The 11,318-nt window shown below is 38.0% G+C and overlaps 1 protein-coding gene across 1 annotated transcript; it reads left to right on the top strand.

The window, feature by feature from the left end:
* The first annotated feature begins 501 nt into the window (after nucleotides 1-501).
* LOC110307684 (cathepsin 7-like) lies at nucleotides 502-4,355 on the top strand. The gene is made up of 7 exons (XM_021179922.1): nucleotides 502-627; nucleotides 920-1,046; nucleotides 1,126-1,262; nucleotides 1,809-2,037; nucleotides 2,423-2,581; nucleotides 3,186-3,303; nucleotides 4,244-4,355. Exons 1-7 carry the CDS (start codon nucleotides 502-504, stop codon nucleotides 4,353-4,355), a joined length of 1,008 nt encoding a protein of 335 aa, XP_021035581.1.
* The last annotated feature ends 6,963 nt before the right edge of the window (nucleotides 4,356-11,318 follow it).

The following is an 11,318-nucleotide window of genomic DNA, read 5'->3' as shown; positions in this document are numbered from 1 at the left end:
TGGTTGGACAGAGTACTAGGAATTTGGATTTTCCCAATATTTTTAAAGCAGGAAAGTCCAGAATGTTTTCACTCAAGAGAATGTTTTGAACAAGTCCATATTAAGAAGGTATGTGATGAAATGTAATCTCAACTTCTGGGGAAAATTTGAACATAGAATCAGATGACCCACAAGAGAGGTTTTGTATGATTACAAATCCTCAGTCAACTGTTGCAAGTCCCCAGTTATATAGACTTTGAAATTTGACATCCACATTCTTTTGGATAATGTAAATTTACAGAACATGTCAGTTTATATTTCTCAAATTTTGCCTACATGCTGTGTAATTTAATAATACCTGAATAACATATCAAGTTCAAACTCATATTTAGCTATTTCCAAAATCTTAAGTAAATATTTGGGACACTAGCTGTAATATTTTTATCCAGCATCAATGACTTAATTTCTCAAGTGTTAGCTCATTCTCCCATTCATTTACTTCACTCTCTAGGTGCTTGGGACATGACTCTGGCAGTCTTTCTGACTATCATATGCTTGGGAGTGACCTTGGCTGCTCCAACACCTGATTACAATTTGGATGCTGAATGGGAAAAGTGGAAGAAAAGCTATGAAAAAACATACATCCCAGTATGTCACATGGACACACAAAGAGGGTTCTTGTAGAGAATTCTCATTTCTGTTGGAGGTCCATAGATATAATAGCAGTCTTAGATTCCACAGCTACCTGAGGTAGTAATGTAATATGGGGCGAACACAAGGTAGCAATTGCTTCTCTTAATCAGGATGTTGAGAGTGGCCTACAGTGTTGTACTGAGATTGCTCTATATGATATCTATACATTTGTAGTAATGGGTTCACCTCCTCAGCTAGGGCCGAGGCATAATCAGAACTAAACACCATCCATTACATTTATTTCCAGGAGGAAGAAAAGCAGAGGAGAGCATTATGGGAAGAAAATGTGAAAATGATTAAACAGCACACTGTGGAGAATGGACTGTGGATGAACAACTTCACCATAGAAATGAATGAGTTTGGTGACATGATGAGTGTGACTCAATATGTTTTACACTTCTGCTTTTGCTGTTTTGTTGTTTAAATGGAGTCTTTATATTCTTTTCTTTGAAGGCTGGAGAAGAAATAAGAATGATGACAGATCATCTTTGACTCTGAGTAATGAAAAACACATCCAGAAACGCAATGTCAAAATTCCCAAAACTTTGGATTGGAGAAAGGAAGGTTATGTGACTCCTGTGCGAAACCAGGTATGGCAACATCACATGGCTGAATTAGCCAACTACTAAAGGCACAACATGTTATTGACAGTCTGTGTTATTTGACTTTGAAATGACATGTTAGTCACTAAACACCTTTCTATAATCTGAGAGCCACAGGTACTGTCCTTAGCATTCTGTTGCTAAGGTTAACAAATGCTTCTTGCTTGTCCAAGGAATGAAAATCTCTAATTTATCCATTCCCAAGGACTTGTAGGGGGTCAAACATATACAGTATCATGCATGATTTGCTCCTAAATCTCCAACTATGGTTCCACTGTATTTTTCTCAGATTTCATTTAAGGACATTTATCATACCTGGAATCTAGTATATCATGGCTGCTGTTCACATGTGTGTGTTTGTTGGGCTACCCACTGTAGCACGAGACACCTCCCTATGTAGACTGACTATTCTTACCTACGCATCCATCAAATGTTAACAGTTCATTTATTTTCATAAAGAACTCACCTGCATGAATTATTGTGTCAGTGAGTGTTTTCTTTTTGGTAGATGACTGTCTTTTCTTCCCTGCTCAGAGAGCATGTGGTACATGTTGGGTTTTTGCTGTGGTTGGTTCCATAGAAGGACAGCTGTTCAAAAAAACAGGCAGATTGCTCCTACTGAGTGTTCAGAACCTGGTGGACTGTTCTAAATCTTTTGGCACTAATGGATGTAAAGGAGGCAGTACCTACAATGCCTACCAATATGTGAAGAACAATAGAGGATTGGAGGCTGAGGCAACCTATCCATATGAAGCAAAGGTAAGTGAGCTTCCTGCATTGTCACTTCAGTTAAAGTTGGACAAGGAAAATATGTTGGAAAAAATGCACTGTATTCAGAATTCATATTGAATGTGGAATCTTTCTGAATATCATCAATGTTGTCATTACAGTATTCAGAACTGTTTTCTGATCCCATGCTTTTCTGTACTTGTTATGCTCATGGAGAATGGGTTAACCATTTTATGTATAATATAAATTCAGTTCTAAATCTCTCAGAAATATTTTACTTCCTAGGATCATTTATACAGCTCAGATGTGGGGATGTCAAGGTACAGTGCAATGTATAGAGTGTTGTGCCTTTGACTCATGATATTCAGAGGACAGATGGAGGTATCCATGTCTCTCAACTTTTTAACTTTTAAAGGAAGGTCACTGCAAGTACCATCCTGAATGTTCTGTTGTTAAGATCACCAGCTTTATGATTGTCCCAAGAAATGAAGAAGCCCTACTCAAAGCTCTAGTAATGATTGGGCCCATTGCTATTGGAATCAATGCTAAACATGAATCTTTTGAAAAATACAGAGGAGGTAAGTGTATCTTCTTCTAGATATTGATAATGAATTCTTGTTACCCTTTGGGACGTGGCAGGTTGATGTCTTAATACTGTGTAAAATTTATTGTCACTAATTTTACACTTGCCCACACCAAAAACAAAACAAAACAAAACAAACAAAAAAACCCCAAAAACAAAAACAAAAACAACAACAATAACAACAACAAAACCCAAAAAAACCATGTATGGTGTTTCTTTGTCACATGACATCTAATGTATATGAACACTTCATTATTTATCATTATCATTTAGTTTTATTGACTCCACTTTTCTCTACTTGATGTCTCTCAAGATGCAAAGGTATTATCTTTCTAGAACTGAATTCTAGAACGCACCTTCCTGGAGTGGAGTTTTATTAGAGAAAATACAAGATGTGAAAGTGAAGTGTTTGTCAACAAAGTTATGCTCATTTATATATTTTTTGTATTTTTTGAGAAATTGTGTGAGGATTTCTGTCAACAATGATTTCAGTTTTTTCTTTCATTTCAATTTAATTATAAAATGCCTCACTTACTGAGGTTGACCATGTTCATTCACAGGCTTCTGGTGTCTTTCATTCTCTTGATCTTATTTTTTAGGTATGTATCATGAGCCCAACTGCAAACGTGATTCTCCCAACCATTCTATGCTTTTGGTTCGCTTTGGCTATGAAGGCCAAGAGTCAGAGGGCAGAAAATATTGGCGGGTAAAAAACAGGTAAGAATTGCTAAAATTATTCCTATTTTAGGTTGCTAATGGACGTTCTGTTTATAGTTGGAGTTTGCATACAAATCATCAAAAACATTGTTTAAGTTGAAAGAGAAACACTTTCTTTTCTTTGCTCAAATTTATGTGGTTTGTTTGTGTGTGTGTTTGTGTGTGTGTATGTCTTCCTGAGTTGTTCTCCATCTTATGCATTGATGTGGTGAAATAATTGATTCTAATTTTTCTATTTTGGATAGTGTGCTTGTCTAATTCCTTCTATTTGTTTCCTGACTTCTGCCAATGCTGATTAGTAAAAATATTCTAGATCTAAATGAGTTACTTTCATTCATTTGTAAGTTTGGGTATTTGTATGAGTGAATGCTATGTGTGGGCAGAAGCCCTTGAAGATCAGAAGAAGGCATCACAAATCTATTTCTAGTTTCAGGGGATTGTGAGCTCACTGATATGGGTGCTGGGTAGGAACTGTTGTCCTATGAAAGAACTCCAAGTGCTCCTAGGTACTGAGCCATATCCTCAGTCTCATTTTGGCTTTAAGAACTTGAACTCAAACTCAAGACTTTACATTTGTGTCATCTGGCTTTACTCTCCAATATTTTTCTATGCCTAGAAGAATCATTATATAATATAATGTCACAGAGGTTGGATTCTGACACTGGTTTCTTAGGGACCAATATCATATTTGTTCCACTGATTTCCTGTTTCTCACTTGTTATGTCTGAACTACCTTTGAGAAAAAAGATGTCTGAAATTTTGCTGTTGAAATTTTTACCACCTTTGGTGAGAAAACTCTTGGTACCCCAGCATTGATCCTCTGAAATTTCTGATACAATCGATTAAGTTGGTCTGTAGCTCAGAGCTCAAACCCAGATTTATTATAGCAATCCACTGTACTGTGTCTTTTGAACTAAATGGAAAACCTGATTTCTTTCAGCCACGGTGAACAATGGGGTGAAAAAGGCTACATGAAGATTCCCAGAGGTCAGAACTACTGTGGAATTGCTTCCTATGCCATGTACCCTGTATTGAGAGCTGCCTGCAGATAACAGTGTAGGAAAAGGCAATACATCCAGAACAGCCTCATAGTCTTCAAAGTGGTGACTCCACTGAGTGTAGAAAACACTTGATACATTAGAAGTCAGGGTAATATGTGAATTCTGTGATGTGATTACTCTAGTAAGACATGGCTACCGGTGTAATTGATGCTTTGCATTGGTTTGTATTGAGAATTTCTGTAATCACTTGATTTTAATTTTTTTCATTTTACAAATGATTTCTTTAAGGACTGAAAGTTAAATTAAAATGTAGGATCTAATGGGTCTTTTTGTGAAGTGATATTTTTGTGAAAAAAAAAAACAATATTCAACTTGAGGATTGAACTGAATGGGGTGCTGTTAGAAACGGAGTTAGAGATGGTGACTCCTCTGTGTTGGATGCTTTTCTATCATTGGCTGTGGTTTCTATAGAGAGTCTTGTTTATATACAATAATCCTCTGAAAGACAGTATGAAAATTTTGATATTTGATAAATTTAGTTGACACTAATTCACCCAGTTTCATTTTTTTTGAGACTCTGTGGAGTGTGATGGTACTCTGTCCCCACTGCATTATGTGACTCTGTTTTCAGCATCTCAGTCCTGTATTAGCTGCCCTATGACTGGGATATAGACATCAAAGTGACCATAACTGCTGTTACAGAAATAAATATTCAGAATATTCAGTGGTTAGTGTACTGAGTGCTGACAGAACCATTTCAACACAGGCGATTACAACAAGTGTCCTCTTTTAGTCTTGTCTACATTTGGTAAGCATTGAGCTTACATATCTGATACATTTAACTTTGCAATAGGTATGTATTTCAGAAAAGATAGCAAAACATACTACCATATATATAATTATATATATATATATAAGGTATATATATATATATATACCTTAGCTGTATATACTATTTAGTATTATATAAAGCTCAATCACTTAGTGCAGACATTAAAATGTATCCCCAATTCGTAATAAATCACTAGGATAGTCAGATCTTAATTCAGTTACTGTATGCTTGACATCAGAGACTGGCTTTTGGGCCTCAATAACCTTACCTGCAGGGCCATCTTGGAAGGATAAGTCACAGAAGTGGTCTTCTGCACATCAAGATTGATGAGTAGGTCTGCTTACCCAGAATATTCTTTACCTCACATTCCTTAACAATCTTCTATGTTGCTTCAGTCTGCTCCAATATACCTATCTATCTACACATGAAATGAAGCACCCTCTGCCTTCTTATTGCTGGACTCCATATAAGTAACCCCAGTATCTATGGTACAGTATCCCTCTTTGGTACAGTAAATAGATATTTAGTAATGATCTTAACATAATTCTTAAACTGAAGTCCCCTTACTTTTCTTCTTGTACTACACTACAGAAGTAGGCACCATAAACAAATGTAGACCATGTTTTTAGTAAGCCTGAATTCTCAATTCCTATACATGTAGGAGTTGTAGTTTATTTATTTCTTCTGGTACTTCATGATCCCAGAATTATGCTGGAAAAGAATATAATGAATGTGGTAGAGAGTGAAGGTAATAAAACTTAGCATCAGTTTCTGAAGCCAGATGTTCCAAAGCTGTGTGCTTTTCCTATGGAAAGAGAACAAGGGTTAATGCTCCTAGATGGCATGAATGATGTTCTCTGCTCATTCATTTTATTCAGTAATCACAAGGTTTGGTCCTAATCCTTTGAGGATTTGCTTTTTTTGCATACAGGAAATGGTAAATGCCTGTGGATGTAGCAAAGAAGCAACTGGATTCTTTTGGATATTAGCTTCTTAATATTTAATCCCAAGCCTTTTGTCTGGTACTTTTATGTTTAGGAAAAATATATTGACTTATGTGTTGTTATTTTGTTCTTTTGATCAATTCATGGTCATTCATCAGGATAATTACTTCCTTAAGAGTGTCATGGCCTGGACTCAGTTAGGAGAGGAGTAACCAATTCAGAAGCTTGATATATGCCATGAGGAGTTACAGAGGTGTGTGATTTCCTCCCATGGCATACTTGACCATATGTCATCCACAGTGGCTCTCATATGTGGGAAACTACTAGGGAAGCTTATTTGTCAGGGATGGTAGCCACTACAGTACTCCAAGTAGCTAATGTGGTCATTTGAGAGTTCCATGATTAATCAATGGATACAGAAAATTGAAATTCATGGGACATTGGGTCAATCTACAATGGACCTTTCAGGTAGACAGGCAATTGTATTTTAGATCATTTGACTTATTGACTATAACACCTTCAGGATTTGAATGGAGTGACCTTGAGATAGGGCTTGGTGGCTTACTTGAGTTTTAGCCTTTGAAGGTCTGTGGTGGCCTTATCTCATTTCTTATGTCATTATTGACAGTGTGAACGTTCCTCTCAGATTATTGGGAATTAAACAATAAATTTGTACCTTTTTTTTCAGGGTAGGGGTTTTGTCAGTATTGGATCTGACAGAAAGTCTGGATCTCATATGGGTTAACTGCTAACAGGCTGTGAAGGCCTCACAAAAACTTTGACAAGGTTGAACATTGAGACAAGTAACAGTAAAGACTATTTTGGGATAAGAATACCTGAGAGCAATAATGGTGACAGACATAATGGGTGACTTATTCATGTGGAATTATCTGACTCAGAAGGCATTGCCATTTGAAGACTAGTCTGAGGTCCTATAATGATTCACAGGAATACCAGGGGATGGTAATTAGTTGATGCTCTATTGTTATCTCATAGGCTCACAAAGCTGCTCAAGATTGAGCAATACTGAAACAGCAACTGCTCCTAGGCATACAGGCCAGCCTTCTGCTTTGTGATGTAATTTCTTGCCTAGATATCCTCCAGGTTTAAGAGAAGGGCCCATGAATTGAGTAATTACTGCTGTCTTTCAGTATAAACATTTGAGAGTTTGCTTATACAGAAAACTCAAGGGGATGTCCTTGATTAGTAGCTGAGCATGTTTTCCCTGCATTTAAGATTCCCTGCTGACCTGATGAAGAAGCTCATTTACTTTTGCAAAACTAGAAATGAAGAGCTGTAATAAGTCCTAACTCTCAGGAATTCTCTAGTGTCTTAAGAGTTTTTCAACTTGAGAAGGCCAATGTAGATCTGTCTTGCTCTGACCCCAACTCTCTGGTTCCTTGAAAAATGAATGAAAATGTTGACTTTAGTTTCCACAGTTGACCCTTGTCTCATAACATCTTGTAACTTCTCAGTTAGGAAATTTTGAAAACATTATTTTATAAAAAAAACTTTTATTGATTTTTTTTGTGAGTTACAAAGCATGATTTATCTCCCTGTTCCTTTTGTATCCACCCTTGCCATCTCAGGTTAAAACAATAACAAAAACAACAACAACAACAACAACAACAACAACAACAAAAACAATATTAAAACAAAAATAAAGAACCAAAACTAAAACAAAGCATAAAAAACATCTTATTGTGGAAGCTGAAGTGTTCCATAATATGACCCACAGTCCATATAGCTTTAATTGATTTATTGCGATTCATTTCAATGGTCATTGTAATGAGTCATTGGTCTGCTTAAAGGCATCTGTCTTTTTGCTGTGCTATCAATACTGGATTCTCACATCTCTCAGATATCCTCTTGTTGCCCTATATCATGGAGTTCATGATCAAGCAGTTTTGAACCTGCAACACAGGCCTTTTCTCACACTTTAGCAGTTCATAGGTGAGGTAGATGTTGGGGTGGGCCAACTAAAAGCCTTGAATCTGGGCCTGAGTGATAGCTTAGTTGGTCAGTCTGCACCTGCACCATCGTGTGTGTGTGTGTGTGTGTGTGTGTGTGTGTGTGTGTGTGTGTGTGAGCTCTCCAGCACTGCCTTGGCTACTTCACCCAATACTGTAGCCAGGGGAAAGGCTGGGCCAGTTCTCTCACTTTAACACCCTCACATTGCGTTAGATCAAAGCTCTATTGTGTTGCCCAGGCAAGGTGTAGGGCCTGATTTCTAAAGCGTTCCAACCGCAGAGAGGCAGAGCCAGCTCTTCCACTTTCAGGACCACAGGGCATCCTGCCCACATCCATGTAATCATGGGAGGTGAGTTGTTGGGCCAGCTCTTTTGTGCTCATGACCTCTGGGCTAGCACCCCTTCACTCCTGCCTGTAAAACAATTTCTACTATGCTGCCCCAACAATGTGCAGGGTCCATTTTACCTAGGGCTGTAGTGGTGAGAAGGAGAACCATCTTTCCTGCTCTCATGGCCCTGGGGCCAGTTCTCCTGATATCCACAGATGGTAAGGGGCAATAGGGAGTGGGGTAGAAAAATTCATTTTTATCAGCAAATATTCCCTTCAATAATCCATACAAGGGGAAGTCTACTCCTTCAAGTCTTAGGCGTGAACTAAGCCAAATGAGGGGATTTGGTCCCCAAGGGTTTGCAGGAGTAAGAGAATTGGTCACTATTGCAGCCCTGAACTGATCCCAAAAGAAATTACCATGAAAAATTAAAAAAAAAAACAACTGAGTAATGGATCCAAACTGGGCAAATGAAAGTCATGAGTATAATAATTAAGATGTACTAGATGGAAATCGACCATTTTACCTAGTGAAAATTAGAGAACCTAGACTCATCTCCATTTGTTGTGGCCTTTTCTAACACTGAGGATGGGTTGTTACATGGACAAGAACATTCAATTGATAGTCTTTATTTCTTGTACTTTCAACTAATTTCTCCCCCTCTTCTTGTTTGGAAGGATAATGTATTTGATGTGGGAAATGGGTGCTATTTTATATTTATAACCACATTAATGACAAATTTTCCATGCCCTAAATGTCGTTATAGATGTCTACTCTGACATATTGACATCAATCTCCACACATAGAGGAGAGAAAATCAGTAATAGACAGTTGAGTTCTGGTTGGTTTGTGCCTTTAATGGGGGGGGGAGTAAGATATAATAGAGTAGAATTAAGGGTCTAAGGAAAATAATAGAATGGAAGAGTTAAATTGGTGTGAGATGGGAAATCAAGATAGGTCAGGGAGTGATGAGAAAATTAAATAAGACTAAACACCATTCCAAAAGTATGGAAATATGTCTATTACAATGGAAGCTTCCATTGAGTTCTGATAGGATCCTAAAAATTGTAGATTATTCCCCATGCATTTTGTTACCCCCAGGAACTAGATGTTATGATACTATTGCTGAAGAAACTTCGAGTCCCAGAGAAATGAGATATCAACCTGGTACTGACACAAAACTTTGATTCCTCTAACTAGCTTTCACAATAATGGAATATGCTATGCATGCTACTGAAGAAGAAAAGTGGTCATCATCTCTACAGAATCTTGTGATCTCCTGTAAAGGTTATCCTGGAAAGACAACCCATGGGTACAATAGTGGCACAAGCACAATTTTAGTTAACAGCCATCTTTTTAATTGAATTAAATTCTGCTCCACAAGATGAAACCAAGACCTGACATGATTGTTGGGTCAGAAATCATGTACCATGATTCAGTCTTTGATATTTTTCCATTGCTTGACATGTCTGCTTTTGTACCAGTACCACATTCCTTTTGCTGTGATGGCTTTGTAATATATCTTGAGACCTGAAATGGTCATCCCTTCTGCCCTGTTCTTTTTACCTCAAGATTGTTTTGGCTGTCCAAAGTCCTTTGTCATTCCATGTGAATTTTAGGATAGTTTTTCTGTTTCTATGAAGAGCCATATTGGGATTTTAACTGTGATTGCATTAAATCTATAAACAAATTTTGGTAAAATCTGTTCTTTCTATATCCTATCCTATGGTACTGTACCCTATCCTATCCACACAACTAATGCTACCAAAAAGGAATAGGATGTCTGTTTTCAAGTGTTTTTGTCTCTTACTTCAGAGACTTAGTTTTTATTGCAGAGTTTGTTCACTTTCCTGGTTAGGCTCATTCCTAGGTATTTTTTTCTTTGAAATTATTGTGCATGGAAATGAATGCATGATATCTTTCTTTCTTTCTTTGTATATAGGAAAGCTATTGATTTGTGCAAGATGATTATGTTTTATTCATTATAGTATTTATTATATTTCTTGAAGTTATTTTTTATTGGTATTTTATTTGTTTATATTTCAAATGTCACCGCTCTTCCTGGTTTCCCCTCTACAAACCCCCTATCCCGTTTCCCTTCCTCTCTGCTTCTATGAGGGTGCTCCCCACCCACCCACCCACATACCCACTCCTGCCTCACCATCCAAGCATTTCCCTATGCTGGGGAATCTAGACTTAACAGGACCAAGGGCCTCCCCTCCTATTGATGCAAGAAAAGGCCATCCTCTGGTACATATGCAATTGGAGACATAGGTCCCTCAATGTGTATTCTTTGGTTGGTGGTTTAGTCCCTTAGGGGTCTGATTGTTTGATACTATTGTTTTTCCTATGTGGATGCAAACCCCTTCAGCTCCTCAGTCCTTCCTCTAACTCCTCCATTGTGCTCCCCATGCTTGGTCTGATGGTCAGCTGCAAGCATCTGCATCTGTATTGCTCAGGCTCTGACAGAGCTTCGCAGAAGAGAGCTATATCAAGCTTCTCTCAGCAAGTACTTCTTGGCATCAGCCATAATGACTCAGTTTGATGGCTGCATATCGGGTGGATCCCCAGGCAGGGCATTCTCTAGGTGGCCTTTCCTTCAGGCTTTGCTCTACTCTTTGTCCCTGTATTTCCTTTAGAAAGGAGCAATTCTGGGTTAAAATTTTTGAGATGAGTAGGTGGCCCCATGCCTCAGCTGGGAGCTATACCTAACCTCTGAATATGGTCTCTACAGGTTCTCTTTCCCCTTTGTTGGGTATTTATCTAATGTCATCCCTGTTGGGTCCTGGCACCCTCTTGCTTTCCTGGCATCTGGGACTTCCGGGTGGCTACCCTCAGTTCCCTATATCCCCTTTAGCTACACACCTCTGTTCAAATTCCTGAACCATTGTTCAGGACATCTCCCCTGTCTCCTCCCACACTTGATTCTGCCCCTCTTC

The sequence above is a fragment of the Mus caroli genome, chromosome 13 (genome assembly GCF_900094665.2).
Source record: "Mus caroli chromosome 13, CAROLI_EIJ_v1.1, whole genome shotgun sequence".
Classification (NCBI taxonomy): Eukaryota; Metazoa; Chordata; class Mammalia; order Rodentia; family Muridae; genus Mus; species Mus caroli.
The sequence above is the reverse complement of the archived record's forward strand: the minus strand, read 5'-3'. Positions and strand labels throughout refer to the sequence as shown.